We start from the raw sequence: 25,053 nt of genomic DNA, 5'->3' as shown, positions 1-25,053 counted from the left end.
AGAAGGAAGGTCAGTAAAACAAATGAGGCCATTCCAGTAAAATAGTTTAATTTTAAAATAGTTACCGATGTGAAAATTTCCCAGTGCTGGGAGTAACAGTCTAGAGCCAAGGTTGGGAGTGGGGCCAGGCTTCACCTAGAGCCCAGTTTAAGGCCCCTGAATCCCACCCTCTACTCCCTTCCAGAGGGAGGAGGAACATCTGAGGAGCCCTGAGTCAGTCCCCTCCCACACCGAGGGCCTGCTGTGCTAGGCCCCTTGAAGGCAACAGCTCGTGCGAGGATTGAAGGAGAGGGAAACAGGTCAAAAACTAGAATTTAGAGGTTAATCATCCCAATGACCCCCTACACTCTGGGGGAAGAAAGAAAACTGGTGTCTATGAAAGGAGGATGGAGGATAAACACTGATGTAATAATCGCCTCAGCTCCCCAGAGCAGACCAATTTGGGCTGACTGGAAGAAAGGTCATGAGCCCCAGCTGCACGTTACCATTGGAGAATAAATATTCCAGGAGGGAAAAACCACGAGGCCAGCTGGTGCCAGTTACAGTCAGTGCAGCTGGAAGGCCTGGTGTGGCCTGGCCCTGTTCGCGCAGGGAGCAGAGGCCAAGGGCTTGGGCTGGGTGGAGACCCTGAGCTGCAAGGGCAGGGGTGCCCTGCGACCCCAGTGCGGTGGCGGCAGGAAGGCGAGCCAGGCGCTAGTGCAGCAGAGTGCCCTGCTCCTGGGCCTGAGTCAGGCTGTCCTTGCGGTGCAGGTGGTGCACCCCCATCCTCTTGGGGCTGCGCTGGGGGCGGCTGGGGCTGGGCAGTGCCCACACCCTGCCCTCGGCACGAGGCGCGCTGGGCCCCTCCTCAGTGCCAGCATCGCTGGGCAGCAGGCTCTGGCGCTCCTCCTCCGGGCTGATGGGCAGATTCAGCTCTTCCTCGTCCTCCCTGGGAAAGCCAGGGTCAGCTTCGGGCAGCAGCAGAAGCCTGCTTTCACCAGGCGGGGACGATGGTGCCTGCACCTCATCTCCACCAGCAGGCCCAAGGGCGAAGTGGCGCTGCAGCTCGGGGAGCGCATCCCGGCCGAAGGCTGTGCGCTGGGCCGCAGCAGCCGGGGGCGGAGCGCGGTCCACAAACGCCCGCTGCCAGCTGGCCAGCAGGTCCTCCTCGGAGCTGGCAGAGCTGGCCGGGGCACTGAGCGCTGGTGGGGCAGGGCGGGGCTGGTGCTGGGGTGAGGCCTGGGCCGAGGCAGGGCTGCTAGGCACCGGGCTGGGGCGGGCCCGCTCACTGCCCTCCTCCACCAAGCTCAGGGAGATGGCCTGGCGGGTGGCATATGTGCAGTTGGGCAGGGGGCTGTTGCGGGGGATCCGCACCTTATCTTCAGAGAACTCGATCACCCTGCGGCCAGGATACAGTGGGTGTGGCGGAGATGGGGTTGGGTAGGGGCTCAGCTTCTCAAAGGCCGGCAGGGGCAGCTCCTCCTCTGGGGAGCCCCCAGCAGTGCCCAGGGAGTGGCACTCCCCGTTGGGTTGGGGGCTGGGGCTGCTCGGGGCTGGGGGGCTAGCTGAGTCACCCGGGTCACCCCCACTCATATCCACATGCACGAAGACATCCTCAGCCAAGGGGTGCCCGGCGCTGCCTGACTGGGCTGAATTGAGCAGGAGAGACTCCGGCTTCTCCAGCACGCGGGCAATGACCGAGGTGGGCACCACAGCCCCAGGGGCCAGGCTGGAGGCAGGCCCGGGGCTGGAGGCCTCCTGACCACTGTGCAGGTGTTTCCGAACCATGTCCTGTAGCTCACAGGGCAGCTGGGGTACAGGAACAAGAGAAGGAAAGAGACATGAAGGATCCCAGCCTAAGACAGCTTGCTGCTGCTAAGTCGCTTCAGTCGTGTCCGACTCTGTGCGACCTCATGGACTGCAGCCTACCAGGTTCCTCCATCCATGGGATTCTCCAGGCAAGAACACTGGAGTGGGTTGCCATTTCCTTCTCCAAAGCATGAAAGTAAAAAGTGAAAGTGAAGTCGCTCAGTCGTGTCCTACTCTTAGCGACCTCATGGACTGCAACCTACCAGGCTCCTCCGTCCATGGGATTTTCCAGGCAAGAGTACTGGAGTGGGGTGCCATCACCTTCTCCAGGGCAAAAATAAAGGCTGCCGTGTGCAAGGCTCCCTCCTCACAGTGTGCGGGGCACTTTGCTATCAGCTGTTCTCACAGCACACCAAGGTATGTGCTCATTTTGCAGTGAAATGACTTGAAGCTTTTGATTAATACAGCCAGGATCTGACCCCAGAACTGGTGCTAAGGCCTACTCCTTCTGTCGACCCTGTCAGCCCTAAGCCACAGCTCTGGAGTCTAGAGCTTCCCCTTGGAGCAAGGGGCTCTCTCAATTATCTCATGGCCCATACTTCTGGCATCCCCCTCCTTCCTGCATCAGATCTGGAAACTGAGACCCTCTCCCCATCTCTGTTCCAGAAATACCCATAGGGCCAGTCCTCACCCTGCCCCCAGTGATGGCCCTTGAGAGCATGTAGGACACCAACCAGAGGCTGAGCTGCCTGGCTTGAGGGGAAACAGGAAGGCGAGGGGAAGGCAAAGCAGAAAGCAGGGGAGCCAGAGGTGCAAGGACAGGACAGAGAGGCACAGACACTGGAGCTGGAGGGGTCCTAGAAAGGGTGGGCGGGCACTGGCTGGGAGGGCATGCTACTCACATCAGCGAACTTGTGGTTACGGAAGTGGGACTTGTTGCACTTGAGCAGCTGCACGGCCAGGTTGCAGTCCAGCCGGTACCGCTCCTGCAGACACAGACGCAGTTCAGAGCCCAGCCCCGCTCGGGGAGTGGGGTGGGGACAGAGCGGCACAGGCAGGGAGGCCCCCAGATGCCGTACATTGAGCTCCTCCAGCTTGTTGATGGTGTTCCTGGCATCCAGCAGCTTGTTGGTCAGCTCCACAATCTCCCAGTCCAGCGTCTTCCTGTCCATCTCAGCCTTCTTGATCTGAGGCACGAGACTCACAGTGAACCCAGCCCGGGCCCCAGCCAGCCCTTCCTCCCCTCCTCCCAGCCCAGAGACACAGGAAGCCACAGGTGCTAGGGCAGCCAAGGCACATGGAGTAGAGACAGATGACGGACAGACAGAAGGAGGCCGGACACTTCTCCTGCGGTGCAGGCAGGCTGTGGGGCAGGGGCTTTCTGAGCATGACCGACAGTGGCCCGGGCCCAGAGCAGTCTAAGAGCTGCCCAACCTTGGAGGGCGCTCAAGGAGCTCTACATACCAGGGGAGGGAGCTTCTACCCTGAGAGGCAAGAACTGCAAACCCAGGGGCTCAGGCCTATGCTGCATGGAGCTGTTTCCAGGATCAGGCCATTGGGTGGGGGGAGGAGGCTGGGCACGGAGCGGGGCTGGGTGGCAGCTGGGGGCACCTGGGAGATTATCTAGTCAAGCAGGGAGGGAGCTACAGTCTTCTGATCTTCAGCTCAGGGACTGGATCCACAGGCCCCCTTCCTCCAAGTGGTGGGACTAGCTCCCACTGCAGCTGAGAGGCTGTGAGTGTTCAGTGGTGACATCAATCAGTACCTCTGCCCAAGCCAAGAACAGGCTCCCCACCTGTCCCCCAGGAGTGAGGCACTGACTGCTGACCAGGCCTCCCATGAGAAAGAGGAAAGGAGTGGGCAGAGAGCAAGGGCCAGGCCCCAGCCATCCCAGATCTCAGCTGAGCAGGAGGCAAGGGCAAGGGAGAAAACACACAAACTCAGACGCAACTGCAAAAATCCAGCTGTGGCTAAGAGAGGCCTGAGAGAAGAGTACAGCAGCGGCGGTGGCAGCGTGAGGGGAAGACGAGAGAAGAGAAACAGTGTGAACGTTAAGACGATCCTGACTCGCACAGCACATGGCAGGCCCCTCCCCACTACAGCCACCCCCTCCCGAGCCCAGGGCAGGATGGGGGCCCCCTCCAAGTCCCAGCCCCGTGCTGTGCTGTGAGTGCAGCACCCGCCAAGCTGCCCTCCTGGACAGATTACCAGCGTGTGCAGCTTGTCCTCCAGCTCCTGATTGGTCCTCTGGGAAGCCGTGTAGCTGTTCTGCAGCCTGTAGAGAACACAAGGCAGACCCCTGGGTCAAGATGCCGTTCTTCAGACCCTGCTCAGTCCCTTCTTGGTGTGGGATCTTGGGCAGGAGCCCCTCCCAGAACTTCAGTTTTCACATCAGAATTGGACCACCTCTGAGGCCACGCCTGGCTAACAACACCCTGTGAACGGGGAGATGCATGCATGCGTGTCCCAGCCCCCGGTCCCACACCTCCGGAACTTGTCCTTAAACTTGTCCAGCTCCTCCCGGCTCTGGCCCAACTCCAACTCCAGGCAGTCCTGCCCGATCTCCAGCTCGCGCTCCAGAGCCTCAGTGCGCCTGGTGGCCGAGGCCAGGCGCCGACGAAGCTCTTCATTTTCCTGCTGCAAAAGCCTAGGAGGATGAGGGGTCAAGGGCAGAGGGGCATCAGAGGTGGAAGGGCCACCTGGAATCCCAAGCTGGATTCAAGAAGGAAGTAGGGGTGACAGAAGGACAGGCAGCTGTGGGCAGGGGACTCCCTGAGGCTCAGCCTGAGTCCAGGGAAGCGTATCCCATAGGCCTGTTGCCCCTGAGAACACGGCTGGGCCTGGAGGGTGGGGGAGGCAGAGGGGATGGAGGGGGACAGTCGGCCCCCCTCACTGGAGAAGACAGAATTGCAGGGGCCACAGTTGCCATCTGTCTCTGGTTACAACCCAAGCCAGGCGGCCCCCAGCTCCAGTTTCTCCACTGCACAGTCAAGCTGCTCCATTATTCAGCTCGTGGAAACCCAGCCCAGGAGGGCCCTGCTCTGCAGAGGCCTCACGGAGCTGACAGAAAGGGCTGCGAGACAGCTGGCAAGGGAGGCGGCAGCTGGGGACTCGCCCGAGCAGCCCCTCAGAGCCACTCGCCTCCCCAACGCTCTCATCAGACAGATGCTTTTCCGGGAGGAATATCCAAACGTCAAGCTGCCTTCCAGAGTCCCTAAAATCCCCAACCTTTACCTCTACCTAATCCAAGGAAAAGCCCAACGGTACCAACAGCCTGGGGCTGAGGGGACCGAGCTGAGGCGGGGAGGCTCTTGGGCACCAGGTACTCACTTCATCCTCTCCGCATCAGTCAGCGGCTCCTGTGCATGAAAGAACAGAAGCGTGAGGCTTGGCTCTGGACCACTTGCCTCCCGCTCACTCCCACCTCCTCCAAACAGCCTCAGAGAGGCTCATGTCTGCAGCATACGTGTCTGGCACAAATGGGCTGCAGGGCCCCACAGAGATGGAGGCCATCTAGTAACTTCTGGACCAGCCGAGACTACCCTCGCCCATGCCGCCAGACTCTAACCCTTCCCCACACCAGCTCCAAGCCCTCTGAGTCCTAGAGGCCATGCCACCTCTCCCTGGGCTAGACAGCCTCTCAGCTGTTCACTGGGCTCCTAGTGGGCCCTGCAGGCAAGGCTGAAGACTTTCCAGGAGAGTGACAAAGCCAGGTGGGATGGAGTAGGGTCTGGAGCTCTGATGAAGCCCTGCGGGCCCCCTGGGCCACACCAGGCCCTCCCAAGCCTCTGGGAGGAGTGAAGCGTCTCAACCTGCTTTCTCCCTCCTGCAGCATCCTCCTCAAGCCCCCATACAGGTCACGAGCCCAAGGGCCAGAACTCAGCCAACCACAAGGCAGAGCCAGCCCATGCTATGGCAGGAGGGAAATGTTGAGTGGCATTTGACTGGCCTCACAGCTTCAGGACACTCATCACAGGCAGGACAATAAGGTGTGTGGCCCAGACTATGGCCCTGGGAGCCACTGACACCTGGACTGGTTACATTAATCTTGATGAACCCTAGAGACCACGTCTACAAAACTGGTGGCGGGGGTGGGGGGAGGGGGGTGGTGGTGCCCAGAGGGCAGCACCTTGCACAGTATCTGCCCATTTAATGTTTCCTGAATTGAAAATGAGCAAGTCATGGATGGCACTTCTGCCCTGGGCGCTTGGCACATGCTGGCCATCTCTCAAGTTCTCTAAATGTGCTCCATGAATTTCAACAGGGTAGAGACACAGTATCAAGGAGAATAAACTCTCCTCCTCCTGCAGGAGCTTAATGAGAGGAACAGCGATCTGGAGAATGTTTGGCGGTTGCCTGAAGAAGGCCTCCTAGGAATCTAATGCGGTTCCTAGCAGGGAGCACATATTTGATAAATGTCAGCCAGACAAAGCAAAGCTGGACGAAGGGCAGCCTTTCGGGGACAGTGGAGAATAGCTAGGCTGAGGGTAAGCAGCTGGAGCTCCCTAAAGGTGCCCAGAGGGGCCGCAGGTTGCACAGCTCTGCTCCACCAGCGGAGGGCCAGAGTCCCAGGCTCCGGGCAGGCCAGACACCTCTGTCTGATGTGCGGCCTCTCACATCAAGAATAATACTGCACAGATCACTGAGGCTGCACTACAGACTCTGGGGCTCCTGGATGTGTGGACGTGTCACAGCCGTCCCCCATTAGACTGCATGGCCCCCCACGAGCATGGCGGCAGCTGAGAGCCCAAGCGGGTACCAGCAACACCACACCCGCACCCCAAATGGGGGAACCAGATGCCCCCTCAGGACAGCCAGGCCCCGCCTCAGGGGTCTGCAGCTGCCAGCTGGAGCAGGGGGACCACTCTTGCTGACCTCCTGCTCGGGCCGGGAGCCAGGGCTTTCCAGCCGCAGCTCACGATGCTCGGGTGGTGCCTTACGGTAGGGCTTCTTAGCAGGGGCAGCACTGGTCATTCTGGGAGGCGAGAGCTCTTCAACCTGCTGAGGAGGGAGGAGGCTTAGAGACGTGGCAAGAAGCCTCTGAATTGAGGGAAAAGGGGGACAGGTAGGAGCCACCAGGCAGGCAGATAGGCCTGGGCCACTCCCAGGGTTATCTGAAGTGCTCAGCTCTGGTGTGCCACTGCCTGTGGGTCAGTGGTGAACAGGAGAGGGGTCCAGGGCCAGTGGGAACACATGAGGGGAAAGGCAGGGCCCAGGGCCTGGGCACAGGGCGCATGGGTTGGGCTGGAGGAGTGACCCACCCCTGGCCCCTGTGGGCGTGGGAGGGCCACCGCAGAGGGAAGAGCAACTCTCCAAACACCAGTTTCCTCAACTCCAAACTGGGTTGAGTTTCAACAACCAATTTCATTGGGTTGTTGTAATGATTATGGAAAGCACTAACAACAGAAGCTGGCACTCAGATGCTCAACTAATGTTAGCTAAGAAAGTAAGGGCTTGGGATGTACGCCCAGCCTGGACCCCTCGGGGCGGGGCGTCACCAGGTTTGGGGGCCCTGAAGGTCAAGCCTCTCTGGCCTCCACCACTCTCTTCACCAGCCCCCACCAAGAGGGGCCACCTGCTGCCCCCTCACCCACCAGCCTTCCCAGGAAGGGGCCCAGTGGGGGGCGCAGGCCTCACCAACATACCGTCCGTCTGTCGGCAGCACTCTCTGTTCTGCTGTCCGGGAGTCAGCCTGTGGCTCTCTGCATCCCACGGCCCGGCCACTTCCTCTGGCCAACAGCTCCTGAAACCAGAGACGGGAAGAAAACAGAACCCAGATGTCAAGGCCTGTCTGTCAGTGCCCACAGGAGAGCTACGCAGGAGAGCCATGGAGGCGGGACCGGAGCGGAAGCACTGGGCTCCCCATGAACGGCGTCCCAGGCCCAGGGAGACACAGGTGTGTCTGTGCGACCATGCTCTTGGCTTACCACATGTCTGATTCCAGAAGAGGCCTGGTCCTGTCTTGTCCCTATCCTGCCCCATATCTGTCCTGTTCATCTCCAGGGCCTCTCAGAGTCTAGAAACAACAACTCAGAGATTTGGGGGATGTGGGTTGCAGAAGAAAACACCAGGAAAAAGCCTAGGAGAGGCCCAAGAAGATGCTGGGGAAAAAAAGAAAAAGCTCCTCATGATTCCAGAGGAGCCCAAACACCAGTTCTGTGGGCAACAGTGGTGAACAGGCCGCGAGGTGGAAGGGAAGGTCCCGGCGAGAGAACTGGAGAAGGCAGCACGTTAGAGCAATGATGGTTCTCAACCACAGTGGTTTGGGTCTTCCCCAGCCCCCTCCTTTCCCCGCCCCTGGTATCTGGCAAATATCTGAAGGCATTTTTGCTTGTCACACCAGGGGTGGGTGGTACTGGCATCTAATGCGTAGAGGCCAGGCATGCTGCTCAACATCCTATAAAGCACGGTGCAGCCTCCCACGACAAGGAATTACTGGCACACAGTGTTGATATTCCCGGGGCTGGGAAAGCCTGTGCAGGAAGCCCCAGTCTGGAGAGCTGAAACACCTGGCTTCCGGGCTCGGTGCTGCTTCTGACACACGATGTGGCCCTGGGTAAGTCCCTGCCTCACTGGATAAGCTTGTCTCTCATCTGCAGAGAGGTGGCTGGAATGCGTGGCCTGTGAGGTCCCCTCCAAGTTCTTGGGGTTCCGACCTCTCCCCCACCTGTAATGAGCTGGGCTGCAGCATGGGGGCAGCAGCTACCACAGGGACCAGTGGAGGCACCAACCTCAGGTGGCCTTCCGGGCATCAACAATTCTGCCTCCCCCATCCACCTAACCAGAGCTGGGGGCTGAGGGAAGCCTTGCGGGCTGAAGCGTGTGTTCCTGCTGTCGGGACATGCCCTGGCCACGACTCCTGTCACATTCCAACAGGGCCTGAGGCGGGAGGCACAGTGAGGGGGTGGGGAGGGCGGGAAGAGGAGTGGCCTCCCCCCTCTGTCTGGGCAGCCTGGCCTCTGGCGTGGGGTTCTGGGGTGTGGCAGCAGGCACGAGCCGCCAACCTCCAGCCCTTTGATGGCGAGGCAGAACGTGTCCCCACAGGGCACACGCAGCGGGCTGTGTCAGGCTGACTCCCTGTTCAGGAATCTGGGCAGGCCTGAAGGGACAGCACATTCCTGAGGTGTGTGGGAGCAAACAAATCACCCCCACAGTTCCCTGGGGCTGCCCCTTCAGTGGGGCCCTGGGTGGAAGCTCCTCTGGCCTGGGGAACAGGCCCAGAAAGTGCCAAGCCAGCCCAGGCACCTGGGTTCTGATACTCAGAGGGTCTAAGTTGGGGTCGGGGGCGGGGTGTGTGTGTATATGTTAGATAAGGAAGAGTCAGACGGCAGGAGTGAGAGACACTGGTAGCCAGGCGCGCCTATGAAGTCCAGAGCCGGCCTCTGCCTTCCCCCCTCCTCCCTATTCCTGCCAGCGCCCACACTGCCCTCCAAGCTCTGGGACACTGGTGTGGGTGGTGGGCGGAGGACACCGCTGTGCCTGGGTATCTAATCATCCTACCCATGAGGAGAGGCAGCGGCCTCACTCCACATCCCGCTCCCCCAGCTCGAGCTGTCACATGTCCTACGAGCTCATCTTGCCCTGTCTCAACCTCATGGCCCCACAGCACATATTCCTGGGGCTTTCATGCCCAGATAATCTGGCCTGCTGAGGGGACAGGTAGCGTGGATATGGCTAGTAGTGAGACGGGTCAAAGTGCAGACTAGGACTCTCAGATGAACAACAGTGGTTTTGGAGGTTCTTTCTCCCAGCCAGAGGTGCCCTTTTCATACATATCGGAGTCACACAGAGGGACACGGCTCCCGACTGGGGAAGCAGAAGGCCACACCCTGCTAGGGAGGACAGTCCACCAGGGAGCCGCAGCGATCCCAACACAAGTCCAGGAGGGAGACTCTGTGCCACTCCCTGCCCCATATCCCTAAATTCCAGTGCACGCTGGGGCCCTGGTTCCAACTCCTGAGGTCTGCTAAGGGCCCCAGATCCAGCCTGGAGGGGACCACAGTTCCAGCACTGAACAGGCACACACAGGCCTGGCAGGCTGCTGGCACTGCAGGGAAGGTCAGCCCCAGGGGTGAGCGTGATGCCAGGCCTACTGGAGAACACAGGGAGCAGCAGCCGGCAGCAGGGTCACGGGAGGAGAGGAGAGGCAGGTTACAAAGCAGCAGAGCAGCCCCTCCAGGAAGACCCAGCTCCTGGAGGCCGCCTCCCTGGCACACAGCTTTCACCCAGAGATCTCCAAGCTGCTTTGGAGTGTTTCAACCCGAGGTTGACTCCTAATCCCACAGCAAGAAAAAGAGCCCCCCAGGGAAGGCTGGACAAATCCAAATGGGCCACAGGCCACGAGGAGCGGGCAGACAGCCCTTGAGGTCTCAGCCTCTGGATGCTGCGCTGGCTCCAGGGCACCTCCACGAGAAGGGTCTTCTAGAAAGTCTAGAAACTAACAAGGAAGAATTCCACTCCCACCCCTCACCACAAACTACCTGAGCTTCAAGGAGCTGGAAGCAGGAGACTCAGGATGTGGGCTACCACATCTCAGGCTGGGTTTGTGCAACAACAGCTGTGCTCCAGGAGAAAAGTGAAAGTGGCTCGGTGGTGTCCAACTCTTTGAGACCCCCACGGACTATACAGTCCATGGCATTCTCTAGGCCAGAACACTGGAGTGGGTAGCCTATCCCTTCTCCAGGGATCTTCCCAACCCAGCAGTCAAACTGGGGTCTCCTGCATTGCAGGTAGATTCCCTACCAGCCGAGCTATGAGGGAAGCCCTTCTGGGAGAAAGGCTGAGACCTGAGTCAATCCCCGCAGCTGACCTGGTCTGGGGCTCTTGGGGCTGCACCCGCAGGCACTGCTGAGGGAGACACCCCACCCCGCCCCCCGCATCACGGAGGCGAGGTGAGAAAGGAAAGCAGCTCTCTCACAGCCCCCACCCCACCTAACCCGCCTCCTCCTCCCTCTCCTGCAGAGTATTCATTCTTCACTCACTCAGGAGCAGTTCAGAGGACTCAACCATATCTGCGGGGTGGAGGGAGGGGGTGATAGCCTCGTAATTGCCATGTTGCAATCTGCCAGTCGGCGCAGGCCCCTGTTGCCGCCTGCCCTGTATTAAACACCTTCTCCCTGATTGCAGCCCACGGGCACGATTAGCTGCCTCCAGAGAACAAAGTCTGCTTTCATTAGAGATGGGGCTCGGCACGCACAGCGAACCTGCGCTCTGAACCCGCTGAACAGCTGAGCAGAGCGTGTATCAGAGGCAGACATAAGGAGCAATATATCCCAGGAGCCAGCTGAGCAGTGTCCTTCAGTCAAAGGACAAAAAATCTGCCTGTCTCCTCTCTCGAACCAGGGGATGGCTCTCTGACTCGCTCCCCTTTGTGGACAGGTGACCAGGGCCCCACCCCCACCCCGCCCCCGAGGTCAGTCCTGACACTGCTGGAGACGGAGCAGGATGAGGAGGAGCCCTCTTCAGAATCTGATTCTCTCCAAACCGCTATCCTTTCTCCTCCTCCCTGCAAACACCCGCAGAGGCAACAGTGAAAGGTTCAATTCCAAGAGCCAAGGACACTCTCTTACTTCCCTCTGCCGTCCCTTCTGTGCGTCTGCCCAAGGCCCAGGGCAAAGTCAAAGGTGCAGGAGAGGAAGGGAGCTCCCAGCATCCAGCTTTCTCTCTGCTCAGGGCTCAGAGGTTACCCCCTCGACACTGGCCGAGCAGAGGGAGACGACTGAATCCAAACAGGTGTGGCTCAAACTCTCCCCTCCCCCGCACCCCCCAGGTCTCTTCTAGCCCCCAAGTTCTGTACCACACCCCTGCTCCCTACCCAGTTCAGCTGCCTACCCAAAGAAAGTGCCTGCCTCCGCGACTTCCATCACCCACAGTCTCTTTAAGAAATGATGACCCCAGCAGTTTACCTGGGCTCAGCATTTCTGTACTTACTGATGTCTCTGTCCCCAGCTGTCACTGAAATAAATCAAGCAAGTGAAGGACCCTGAGGGGCCAATGAACCCAATCTTCTGAATCAGGGAAGGCACACACATCACAAAAATCATTAACTAATGCTCTTCTTTCATAATTCACCCAAAGAAAGTCAAATGGAAGATAGCAGGCATTGCTGCTTTTAAAATGAAAGGAAAACTGGCCCCTTTTCAGAATACCCCAGCTGTGCTGTATGCTGCCTTACCCCAGCAGGATATAAATTAATAATAAAACCAAATATGGGCCCTTCCTAAAGCTCCCGGTGAACCACTAAACAGGAGCGTGTGGTCACAGGGATGAGTGTCTCCCCTGTGGGAATGGTCCTCAGCTGTGAAGTGGTCCCTGAACTCTGCAGGCCTGGAGGAAGCTGCGCCTCAGAGGGTGGGGGGCAAGACACACTCCTATAGTGCAAGCCCAACTGCTTCTCAGGCCTCTGAAATCCGGGCTCTGGCTCCAACCAAGGACCAAGAAACACAAACCTCCACCCTGCAAGCGCCAGCCCCTAACCAGGTGGGCCAGTAGGGGGCCCGGAGACTGCCCTGTCCACCCCTAATCAGGAAGGCTCCTATCCCCCTTGGCTGTCAGTGAACAGCTGCACAGAGCCGATCCCACTGAGGCAGCCTGGGTTCAGTCCTCCCAGCACTGGGGCCCCGGTTTCCGGCGCAGCTGTTCCCGAGATACCTGAGCAAAGCCCTGAGCGATCCTGGGCGCGTGGCAGGCAAGCAGCCAGCAGAACACGGGTGGGGCCCGGGCAGGCTCTCCTCTGGGCCGATGACAAGGCTGGAAGATGCCAGTCTGTGTCCAGACCAGCCCCACTGCCCCTCCCCCAGGCAGGCCTGCCACCCCTCTGGGAAAGCACAACCTCACCCTTTTGGGACATGCTGCCTGCGGCCCTAACCTGGCCCCCGCCCACTCTAAGCAGAACAAACTACGGGTATTTAAAAAACCAGAATGGGTGGGAATATTCCGCCCCAGAGTCATCCTGAGGTCTCAGAACTAGTGCTGGTGGCCTGTGAGAGCTCACCTGGCTCCCACCAGAGCAAATACCTCAAGTCTATCCACCCGGCCTTGCTCAAGCCAACACTTGACAGGAGGAAAGGGGCTGAAGACTGCTGATGAGCCAAGCAAACCAACCCCAACCCAAAGGGGGTGCTCAAAAGTCCCCAGATCAGAAGCAGCACTTGACCTTCATCCCCATCCTGCCCCTCGGGAAGAAGCAACCCTCCACTCCTCGCCCCTTCTGCTCTCCTGGTCAGAGCCAAGCCACAGGCCCCTCCAGCCTGGGGCTGCTCAGCTGCTCAGTCGTGTCTGACTCTTTGCAACCCCATGGACCGCAGCACGCCAGGCTTCCCTGTCCATCACCACCTCCCAGAGTTTGCTCAAACTCATGTCCACTGAGTTGGTGACGCCATCCAACCATCTCATCCTCTGTCGTCCCCTTCTCCTCCTGCCCTCAACCTTTCCCTCCAGCTTGCTAACTCTCTATTCAGGGTCCACACCATCCGCGGAGCCCCTACACCCTCCCTTGTTTATACACTCCCACTCTGTGGACGCCGGCAGCTTCCTGCCCTCTGCCTCCTGGCTCAAGGGAAACAGAAGCAGCTTAGAGGGCCTCCAGGTCTCAGGTCCCCCTATCTAGCGCACCACACTCCGCCCCCCTCCCCGGGCACTGCCCCCAGAATCAGCAGACAGGGTCTGTCTAGTTACCTGTGCAGACCACCAGGGCACCCTGCGTAGTCAGCCTTCCTGCAACCTCTGGACCCGCCTTCTCCTTTCCCAGCCTGGAGGGAGGAGGGAGCCTGTTGGGAGCTTCTCCATGGCAAGCTGAGGCCAACGCCTCCCCTCAGGCCAACTGTGGAGTCCAGAGCCAGGTCCTGCCCCCTCTAGCTAAGGCGCCCTTCCCAGCTCTTTTCGGTTAAAGTCCACCTGAAGCTCCAGACGTGGAAGGCGGGAGGGGGGATCAAGTCCTCCCACTCCACCTCCCAGAGCAACGGTCACCAATGGGAGCTACATCTCAGATGGGTATCCGGTTCTGGGCTCCAACTTTCAGACAGAGCTTCACTCCTCTGTCTAGGCCATTTCTCACAGCCAGGCCAAGGTTTTCCTCAACCTCCCAGTCCCCAAGAAGAACCTGCAATTTCAAATCTTATCCTGGGATGGGAATAATGGGGACATCATCTTCTCCTTTTTCCTTCCGGCTATGTCCATGAGAGATCTTAGTCCCCTGACCAGGGATTGAACCTGGGCCCTCGGCAGTGACAGCACTGAGTCCTAACCACTGGACTGCCACAGGGATTTCCATCATCATCCCCTCTTGATAAAGGGAGGAAACTATCCAGTCTAGCAGAAAATTCCCTTCCTACTCTCCTTCCATCTGTCTCTGCAGCATGAAACCAACAGCACCATGACTGAGGGATGCTCTCAAACTCCACAGTGCTAAAAGCAGATTAAAGAGACATGCTGTTCTAAGGGAGAACTGAGCGGCTCATACTGACTGAGGGGAGGGATGGGGGCAGAGCCCAGCAGCTGGCTGGCAGGTGGACAGGCGCCTGTGCACAGCCCCACATACGGCAAGGAGACCAGGCAAACGGAGGGAACCCAGGGGTAAGGACAAGCGCGCAGAGGAGATGGCTCGGTGTAAGCAGAGGGAAGGACGCCAGGGGCAGGAAGGGAGACGAGAGGATTGGCTGGAGGCACCTTCAGGGTGGGTTAGCTGGCCCGGGTCAGACTCACAGGGTTAGTGTCTTCTCCCCAACCAGCCAGCTCTCCTGGTTAGCACGGTTAGCAACAGACTGATGGCAGACGCCCTCCAGGCACTCCATACAAACAGACAGCTTGGTCTGTGAGCAGCCCAACTCCGGAGCTGCAAAGAGAGAGCAGAAGGAAAGCCAGGCTGCAGGATGCCCGAGGGTACACACTGCCCTCTCCTGACAGGGACGCTCCTCCGGACTTACCGCCAGACCCTGCGGGGCCTCTCCCCTCTGGCAGACAGGCCACCTGGAAGTACAGCACCCGCCCTGCCAAGCAGTGAGCCCGGCTGGTGAACCCAAGGAGCAAGGCTCTCTGGCTGTCAACAGAAAGAGAGCATCGCCGTGGTGGAAGGGGGCACTGCTACCAGGGGGCAGCTCTCCTGTCTCACCTATTCCCGGAACACTGCTGCCAGCCTGGACCACAGCCCTGAAAGCTGCTTCTAAGAACAAGCCACCCACAGCTGCAGCTGCCACCTCGCCCAAGCCTGTGCCAGCAGAGTCCACCCCACCCCCTCCCACGGGCTCCAAGGAAAGGCACTGGGAGAGAACTGGCCCAGGGACCGGAGGCTGCAGCAAGGGCTGCATGGAAAGCACAGCACAATGGGGCAGTGTGCGCCCGGCCCAGAGCCACGCCAGCCCAGGGAACGGGTGACACACCGCCACCTTCAGCTTTAGAAAGGGTCAGGGGACGGTGTTTCCCAGGGAGCTGGCTCCAAAGGAGCCCACGGGGCAAGGGTAAGGGCAAGGCCACAGGCAGGCTCCCCAGACCCTGAGGGACTCCCCCACTCCCTCAGAATGACACAGCCCAGAAAGGCTAAGGTTCTCACACAGCTAGCCCAGAGAACACTCTTCCCTGAAGCCTCCAGAATCACCCAGAGAAAGTGACACACACTGGCTTGGAGATCTCCAGGCAAACGTGCCACAGCAGTGGAGTCCCAGAGACCCCCTGCCCTGTCCAAGATGCGACCCCTGGGGAGGCAGGACAGGAAAGTTACAGCACAGACTTCAGCAAATACTGCCTGTGAGTCTTGGAGAAGGGCTGGCAGGGAAAAGGCAGGAGAACGACCCCCATTCAGTCTGATGATATGACAACTCGGGGTAGGAAGGGGAAAACAGAGACCACCCTGGCCGCACACATAGGCCTGGCTTCTCCTGAGCCCAGGCCAACGCTGAACACGTGCAAGAGAAGCTCCAACAGGCTTCCTAACTGGCCCCTCGCTGGGCTCCCCGCCTTGCTCTGACAGCCCTGGAGGTCCAAAGGCCGAGGCCTGACCAGGAAGGGTGAGCAAGCCATCTAGCAGAGAAGACACCAACTTCTCCTGTGGGCTCTGACCGCTTCCCTGGACTGGCAAGGAAGCATGGCTATGGGCAGACTGCCTTCTGAATCCTTGACACAGACATACTAATAAATAAACAAACATGCACCAGCTGGGTCTGGTGTGTTTTTCAAACGGGGAGCAACAAGTGACCTAGTTAATCCAAGGTTTCAGACAGCAGGGGCTGAGAAATCAGGGAAGTCTCTGCCCTTTCCAGCCAGAGAGGAAAGAAGAGTGAAGGAGAGAGACACGCGTGAGCCGGGGGTGCTGGCGCCCCCATCATGCCTGCACCCACCCTGATTCCCACCCCAGGGCACTCCCACCAGAACACTTCATCCCAGCATAAAAGACAATCCCTCAGAGGTAAGCAGGGGGTCTGCTGTGGCAAGAACCGCTGGGAAAGCTGCTCCAGCCCTCCCAACGAGCCAGCCAGCCCCGCAGGAACACACCAAGCCGGGCGGGAGGCTGCAGCCTGGGCTCCTCGAAGGCTCCAGCAGGGACTAATTCCCCCCTCCCCGCCCCATCCAGGGTTAATTGTTAGGAGGGCAGAACAAGCTGAAGAACAATATGTATTACTATTGAGTTGTGTTTATTTTACAGGCAATACATGATGGGGAATGTCTGGAAGTATTAATACATTAGAATGATTAGAAGGATACAGGATAAATGGTTAACAGTATTCCCTGTCTTTGGAAAAGGGCTTAGACAGGAGCAGTGGGGCAAGAAAGGGAAGGTCTTTTTACTTTATTTTTAATTTTGTATATTTTCCTGTACGGTTGGTATTTTCAATGAGGTGATACACCATGTTTATGATGAAAACGCACTGTTTCTTGACAAATGGACAAAATCACTCCATCTGCACTGTGCTGTACCCTTCCAGAAGTGCTTCCCCTTCAACTGCATTTCCTTTGGTCCCTGTAGCTCAGTGAGGCCAGGGAACAGGTGGAGTTCTCCCATCCTGAAGTGACACAGAGGATAAAGGACTTGCCCAAGGCCACAGACACACGGGGACAGAGCCCTCCACTTCCAATTCCACTTCAAAGCCTGGAAAGCTGTCTTCTGCCGGGAGCCAAGGAAAACGATGACAATTCTGCCTTGAGGTAAAGCCCTTCAAAGACATCTGAGACCGAATTCCCCATCTGGCTCACCTGGAAAGGGGCAAAGAGGCCACTGCTCAGCACCCAAGGTGATAAGTGAAGAGTTCTATCCCGCTGGTGAGCTTAATGGAAGCCCAGGGCTTTCGGGTCTAGGCTGACTCTTCACAAGGCAGTCCCCCCATCAGGGAGTTCTCTGCCAGTTTACCATGAGAACATAAAAGCGCTTCACAAACAGGGGGCCGTGTCCTTGATAGATTCCAATGTCACCTAGTGGACAGCTGGCACTTACAAGAGAGACCGCACAAAGAAAGTCTCACTCTTCTACTCATGGACCCTCACCAGACTCAGTCCCTCAAGCACGCAACACAATCCAGTCCAGCTGGCTCACCCGATCTCCTCTCGAATCTGCTTAACATACAGCGCAGCTTATCACTCCTGCCAAGATGCCATCATGAGGACGGGCCACACTGCAGTGCACACCCCACACCAAGGGATGAGGGCAGAGCCCAGGGGAAACGCCTTCAGTCCACCTCCAACTACTGGTTTCATCCTGTGGTTCTCCTAGGCGTGAACAAGGCTGTACCAAGATGTCTTGGCTGTGAGGGTGGAGCACACCAAGGTAGGACCAGCGATACCACGGAAAAGCCGGCAGGCGACCGCAGGCACTGAAAGGAGCTCGATGAATAATAAGGCGGGTGCCGGCAGCCAAAGCCTTTTTAAGATGCTAATTAAGCAAGAAAATACACCTGTGTGTACTTCAGCGCCTCCTTTAACTCCTTCCGGCTGGCTTAGGGATGTGTGGTTAGAATACAAGGCTGAAGAGGGAGACGGCTGAAGCCAAGCACCTAGATCATTTAACCGCATTAACTCAACCCTGGAAAATAATTAGTAATGCGATGGTTAATACTATCACCTTTTGTTTATGCAGGACCTTCCTTCCTGAGAGTTCAGAGTTTCAGCAGATAGATTTTATCTGCTTTAGTCTAAGAAAGGACTAGACTGGGACCAGGACTGCTCAGCACCTCCAATGTAGGGGCTAACTAAACCCTCAGCCTTCAATAAATGACCTTGCCCCTAAGAAGCTTCAAAGAAAGACCCCTAGGTGGGGAGAGACAGGTTAACAGCCCCCGTGCATCACAGTGTGGTGAGTGCTCTCAGAGCAAACAGGAGAGGCATCTGGCTGGGGCAGAGAGTTAAACACCAGACAGAAAGGTTGCCCTCCCAAGAACCAGACGAATCTTCCTGTGATTGCAAACTCCCCTTGGAGTGCAGCCCGGTATTATACAATTAAGAGGTCTAGACTTCTGGAAACAAACTTCTCTGGCGCTTGTTCAGAATTGGTGCTGAAGAATTATTCCCATCAGCTATACTGAAAACAAAAAGTCAAAGAATGGACAGCAACCCTCAGCCTCCCACCCCATTTCTGGGGAGCACCTGAGTTCATCAGCCTGTTCTGTGACTCAAGATCATCAAAGCCCCCCCCCCAAAAAAAAAACCCACTGGGACAAGAAGTCTGGCTTCACCCAACATTTTTTCAGTCCACAAAACACCAAGGAACATGGATCCTCAAACAGCCCATCCAATACATGCACATGTATGGCTGAGCCCCTTTGCTGTCCACATGAAACTATCATAACATTTTAACTGGCCATACTCCAATAGAAGTTTAATAAAAGAACAACAGCAAAAACCCACCCCATTTAGTCATCTCCGGCCTTAACTACATAACAAATCCGCCACCTACTCACTCCCACGTGTATCCACCAAAGTCATTGCTAATTTCTCATGCTTGTCACAATCCATCAAAGGAAGCATTTCAACGTAAAAGACGGGAAGAAGCATCAACACACTTCCTTTGCACACTGACACTGTTCCCCAGTCTTACCTGTTTTTGTTGCTCAGTGAAAGAGACAGACAGGTAAACAGGTAGAGAAGTGTCAGAACAGAGATTCAAAGTGCTGTAGGGACCAAGAGGAAGAAAGGGAAACAGAGAAGTCTTCTCATCCAGGGTGACAGAGAAGCTGGGTCTCAGGAGGTCAGAAGAGTTTCAGAGACAAAGGTGAGCATGACGCAGAGAGTAAAATGCACAAGAAAAAAAAGCAAACAAATGTTCAGAAAAGGTTCCGGAGCAGTAGGAAACTCAGGAGCAAGGAGACACAGGACAGATGAAACACAGTGGCAGTAACTCAGGCTAGAGAGCGGAGTTTGGGCCTCCGGGCACACAAGGCTGAAGGTTGTGGACTCTGTCCCAAACAAGAGAGAAACCATGGCCTCAAGGGAAGAGACAATATATTTTTTATAGGAAAGTAAATTTTTACAGCAGCATGGAAGATAGAGTAGGGAGAGACTGCCCATCACATTTCTTTCATTCTATATGCAGCACAGCATTATAAAGCACCTCTTACGTACCCTGCACTATCCCAAATGCTAGAATACAACAGTGAGTAAGACAGTGTCTGTTCTCGGGGCACTTAGAGTCTCATGAGAGCCAGACAAATAAACAGGCAATTACAATATAGCCCAAGTGTTAAAACAGAAGTAAGCACAGGACAGTAAAGGGCAGTGGGATCCCAAAGGAAGTGACATTTAAAATGAGACCACGAGAGCAATAAGGAAGGTAAAGCGAGTCTGGAATGCAGCACAACCAGCGTGTACAAAGACCCAGAAGCTAGAGAGCGAGGTAAGTTTAAAGAGCTGTTAAGGGATTTCCCTGGTGGTACAGTGGATAAGAATCTGCCTACCAGTGCAGGGGACATGGGATCAATCCCTGATCTGAGAAGATTCCACATGCCACAGGGCAACTAAGCCCGTGTCCCACAACAACAGAAGCCACCGCAATGAGAAGCCCATGCACCAAAACGAAGCGTAGCCCCCACTCCCCGAAACTAGAGAAAGCCCTTGCAAAGCAACAAAGACCCCGTGCAACCAAAACTAATAATACAATTTAAAAATAATTTTCTTTTTTTAAAGAGCTGTTAAGAAGCTGAATCCTACTGGAGAAATGAAGGCCCAGTTTACTCACAGGACTTGGCACTCAAAATATGATAGCAAAAAGGAGGTGAAGGAATTTGATTCAAAGATAACAAATGAATACAGGGTGTTATGAGAACAAGCTGATTTAGATAACAACAAAAAGAGAATGGTAACGGGAGAACTGGCTCAAAATCCATCAGCCTTCACCCTGAAATTCAATCGTTTCCTAAAATGTGACCTGAATCTAGGAAGTCAGGGAACTTCTACCAAAACACAAACACATACTCTATGGAGATAACACGTTTCAGCATGCTGACTGCAGCACAAGTCAAGATAAAGCACACCATCCTGAGGCTGGTGGCGCCTCTGTTGATGGAGGAGGGGAGCAGAGACTGATAGATGCTCTCAGAAGCACATGCGCTATGCTACAACAGACAGAAAATTTCATCACAGGGCAAGTCCTAGGTCCTGAGCCCCCGACACCATGAGCCCAGGCGTGTGCCTGCCCTGATGGCAGAGTGAAGAGTCATTTACTAAAGAAAAAGATGGGCCCTGAGGGCATGTATTAAATAGACAGGGCATGACTCAGATGGAGGGAAAGGGTGAGTCTTGAATACTGGGCAAAGGAAAGCCGGTCGTCAGTCAATCCTTACACATACTCTGCCTCCTGCCTGGCTTAAAGGAAAGAGACCTGGGCGTGGCACCAGGGCCTTCCTCTACAACACAAGCTTCAGCAGAAGCACATTTATTTTCCAACTTCCTCTCATGTTAATACCACAGTTTTTCCCCTTCTGTAGTTTGCTGTTTTTAAAGAAAGATGCATGTAGACTGTCTATGAGTTTAACACTGTGGTTCCTTCAACGGTTCATGTCAGTAACCATAGTCAGAAATGAGCCTATATTTACATCTACATTAACTAACACAAACACCGACACATTCAATGCACACTAAGAATGGAGCTCTATGTCCTTCTGTCTGCTCACCCCACCCAGCTCAAAGTTCTCCAAAGAGCAGTCACCAAGTTGAATCATGATGACAGAGTTTAGATTGGGCGAACATGGCACAGGGCACTCCCACACCAGTCCCCATGTGTGTGCTAAGGCACTTGAGTCGTGTCTGACTTTTTTCAACCCTAGGGACTGTAGCCCACCAGGCTCCTCTATCCATGGGATTCTCCAGACAAGAATACTGGAGTGGGTTGCCATGCCCTCCTCCAGGCTTCTTCCCAACCCAGGGATCGAACAGGTCTCTTCCATTGCAGGCAGATTCTTTACCACTGAGCCACCAGGGAAGTCCCACCAGTGCCTGCAAGGGTTATTCCCCTCTGAGAGGAAGGGGAAAGCTGAGATAAGAGCTCAACTCCTAAAACATTTTTTAAACAATCAAAAAAAACGTTCACTACAATATGGGTTCACATCTAACCATCATGACAAGCAAACAAGAGACACAAATTGCCAGTGGGCATATTTAAAAGTTAACTTCATACCAAATGCAAAAAAAAAAAAAAAGGCTCAACTACTTATGCCTGATTGCCTAGCTTCAAATCCCAGCTCTGCCACTTACTATCTGGGTGATAGTGAGCAAATTACTCAACAATGCTGCACCTCTGTTTACTCTTCTGTAAGATGGGGATACTCGCAGTATTAAACTACTAATCCACTTACCAAAGTGCCAAGCATACAGAACGTGCTCAGTAAGCACTATTATTATCTTCATCACTCGATGGTAAATTGATAATTCTACAGCCTCACAGTTTCAAACAGGAAATCACTGGCATTTTAATATCACTTTAAATAGTTTAATGAGGATATTCTCACTATATGTAAAACCCATACTGTCCTCTTCTCACACCAGGAGAGCAGCTCAAACCAGTACAGGTCTGCCACAGAGAGACACCAAGTTCAATCATGAATCAGAAGTTAGGGCTGAGATCTGGCTAGCATAACAACAACAAATATATATACTGAATGTCAGGCACTGTTCTAAATGCACTAATGTACTACCTTATTTGACCTTCGCACAACTCTGTGAGATAGGTACTCCAACCATCTCCATTTGACTGATGAGAAAGCTGAGGCAGAGAGCTGTGCAATATCTAAAGGTCACAGAGTCACAAACGGCAAGGTCTAGGTTTGGACAGGCAATCTAGCTCCAGAGTCAGTGCTCTTAATCTCTATGCTGACTCACCACACTGTCCTTGCTGGTTACAATCTCCTAGAGGCATCCACAAATTGTTCTCAGAAAGAGAAGTTTTTCAACCTTCTAGGAATGAAGTCACAGCTCAATAACACCAGTTCTTCAGATACCCAAGGGTACTGAAGCTAGTCTAGTGACAGTGACTTAGGCTGGTCTGCCTGGAGTAAGACTTTTGGGGGCACGGATGGGTTGACAGTAGGGAGCAGAAGATGGTTAGTAAGGAGTCCTAGATCAAATCAAGACTTGCTGATCCAACCATGGAGCAGATGTTTCAGCAGATGCTGAAACAGGTTCCAGTAAGAAGCATGCTCCTAATTCTGGCTTAGGCATAACCAAAGGGCATCAAAGAAGTGGGAACCACACTCACTGCGCTCTCTGCCTTCAAACCCCTTCTCTTTCCTCCAAACCCAAATCCACTATCTCTAAAGTCATGGTTAGTTTTGCTAATAAAACTAATTTTTTTTTTTTTTTTGCCACACCACATAGCCTGTGGGTCCTAAGTTCCCCGACCAGGGATTGAACCCATGACCCCTGCATTGGAAGCACGGAGTCTTAACCACTGCATCACCAGGGAAGTCCCCAAAACTTAAAAAAAAAATTTTTTTAAATGTGGTTTGATAGGAAGATATAAAGGAAGAGGAAAAAACTACCAGAAGAGAAAAAGGCAAGTTCTACAAGCCTTTCTTGCATCACACTGCTCCAGGTTGTAAAGCAACTCTCAAATATCAGGGGTCTCAGGGACAGAATGATGTGAAAAACATGTGCAGAGCTTTGCACCAGTCAGCCTGACCTCTTACCATAAACTGATCTGGGTTTCTCCTCCCTAATCCCAACTTGTCTGCCTCACTCCTCTGACCAAACCTAGGCACCAAATCCACATCCCCAAATAACACGGGCCCAAATAAATGAGCCCTTCTTACCAAAAGAAAAGATCAAAAGAGGCAGACATGTGGCAAGAGTGAATTCAGGAATCGGTGACAGCAGGTGCCTAAATGGTTAATGGACACCAACCAGAAGTTTGTTTTCTTATGGCTGCCCACCATCTGTCACCCACAAATCTCCACTTTGGGCAGGAGACCAAACTGAAGATGTGATAGGGAGATCAAAGAAAATACAGTGACCGTGAAGGAAACTGCTTGTGACGGGGATGTGTTAAAACATTTTCAGTCTGATCTCTAGGCTCTTGCCCACGTTCGCCTGCACAGGTGAAGGCATACAAGGCTCAGTACTACACCCAACTCTGAACAAATCAGCGTGAGATCTAAGCAGAAGACTAACTTAGGGACCACAGGCAAAAGGCAGCCTCTAGAGAAGAGCACCCTTCTCAGAATAAATGATTTTCAGCATCACTCGGAGCCCATGCATCCTGCTTCCAGGGAGCATGCCAGCCTGTCAACGGAGGCCACCTTACCCGCTCTGGGGTTGAGCTGGGGCAAGTCGCTACCTCTTCTTCTTTCCAAGCAGGCACTGTGATTTCTTCCAATCCCTGGGGCCCCTGAGTCTTCAGCTGAAATTGGGGCAGATGCTGCTATAAGAACTGTGGAAAGGCTGATCTAAGTCTAGAAGAGGGTCATTTGTTTGGCTTTAGTTCCCTCTTTCCTTCAGGTCTCTCTTCCTCCGTTCCCGACTATTCTCCTCCATGGAAAAGACCCCTTTTCCTCTCTCACCAGCCTACGCTAGGGCCTCCATTCCACGCTCCGGGCTTTTTACTCTTGGCTAAGAAGTTCCGCTCCAATTCGTGACTCTTGCTTCTTTCTCCCTGCACACCTACTTCTGGCTCCCCGCCTGGAATCCCCTCCCCCCAAGGCTACCACTGGAATCTAGGCCCCCTCCCCTCCATCCCTATCTCATTTTTTCTCTGCCTCCAACCTTCCACCACTCCACTTCCTCTTCTCAACCCCAGAGCTACTCCCTCCGCCCCAACTCCCCGTTGGCATCCTCACGATCCCCTACAAGTATAGACTCCCAGCCCGACTAATCCAATCCCACAACAAACTTTCTGCCGCTGCCCACTGCCTTCAGACCGCCATCTTGCCGCGGGGCAGGCCGGGTAGTGGCCACGGCCGCGGGAATCCCCACGCACCAGGCGCCGCGCGTCATCGGGGGGCGTGGCCATGGGGTGTGGCCTCCGACTGGGGCACAGGGGTGCGGGACCCGGAGGAAAGCCGCGGATCTTGTAAAAGCAGGATTTTGTGGGCTGGCTGCAAAAGAAGGAAGGTGGTGTCTTGTCAGGACTAGGGAGATAGCGAGAAGGGTGAGGAGAGAGTCTGGTATGCAAAAAGAAAAACAAAAAAGAATGGCAGGAAAACAGCACAAAAACGTAGTGATAGTTGTAGCAATGGTTCCCCATCACTCAAAGGATAAAAGGCAGCTTCTCAGCTTGTCACGTGGAAATCGGTAAGACCTAGCTTCTTCGCCCCTTCACCAGCCTCATCTTCCACCTCTGCCGGGGACTTCCTGTTCGCCATTGCAAGTCCTCTCCTCCCCTTGCATTGTGAATTCCTGCTCCTCCTTCAGCCCTCAAGTCAGATTATCACCTCCTCCAGGAAGCCTTCCCCAATTTCCTAGATTGGATTTGGTGCTCCTTTGCTGGTTATCTCTAGCCACTTACACTTCATTGTAGCTACCCTATGCTGTAATTATTTTGGAGAAGGCAATTGCACCCCACTCCAGTACCCTTGCCTGGAAAATCCCATGGACGGAGGAGCCTCGTAGGCTGCAGTCCATGGGGTCACTAAGAGTCAGACACGACTGAGCAACTTCACTTTGACTTTTCACTTTCATGCATTGGAGAAGGAAATGGCAACCCACTCCAGTGTTCTTGCCTAGAGAATCCCAGGGATGGGGGAGTCTGGTGGGCTGGCGTCTATGGGGTCGCACAGAATCGGACACGACTGAAGCAACTTAGCAGTAGCAGTAATAGCAGCTGTTAATTATTTATTTGCACTTTGTGTCCCTTGCTAA

The 25,053-nt window shown here is 55.1% G+C and overlaps 1 protein-coding gene across 3 annotated transcripts; it reads right to left on the bottom strand.

Moving 5' to 3' along the window:
- Positions 1–224: 224 nt before the first annotated feature.
- TJAP1 (tight junction associated protein 1) lies at positions 225–24,123 on the bottom strand. Of its 3 annotated transcripts, XM_068960498.1 has the most exons (11): positions 24,086–24,123; positions 23,501–23,596; positions 7,434–7,531; positions 6,664–6,789; positions 5,119–5,147; positions 4,274–4,435; positions 3,997–4,063; positions 3,740–3,769; positions 2,868–2,975; positions 2,691–2,774; positions 225–1,788 (listed from the first exon to the last, which is right to left on the bottom strand). In XM_068960498.1, the coding sequence occupies exons 4-11, from the start codon at positions 6,760–6,762 to the stop codon at positions 694–696; spliced, it is 1,674 nt and encodes a 557-aa protein (XP_068816599.1). In that variant the 5' UTR covers positions 6,763–6,789; positions 7,434–7,531; positions 23,501–23,596; positions 24,086–24,123; the 3' UTR covers positions 225–693. The 3 variants fall into 3 exon arrangements, with proteins under 3 accessions (XP_068816599.1, XP_068816596.1, XP_068816598.1); XM_068960495.1 differs by lacking the exon at positions 3,740–3,769; XM_068960497.1 differs by lacking the exon at positions 3,740–3,769 and having other exon boundaries at positions 6,664–6,786.
- Between the last annotated feature and the right edge of the window lie 930 nt (positions 24,124–25,053).

The sequence above is a fragment of the Capricornis sumatraensis genome, chromosome 22, assembly GCF_032405125.1.
Source record: "Capricornis sumatraensis isolate serow.1 chromosome 22, serow.2, whole genome shotgun sequence".
Taxonomy (NCBI): domain Eukaryota; kingdom Metazoa; phylum Chordata; class Mammalia; order Artiodactyla; family Bovidae; genus Capricornis; species Capricornis sumatraensis.
The sequence above is the reverse complement of the archived record's forward strand: the minus strand, read 5'-3'. Positions and strand labels throughout refer to the sequence as shown.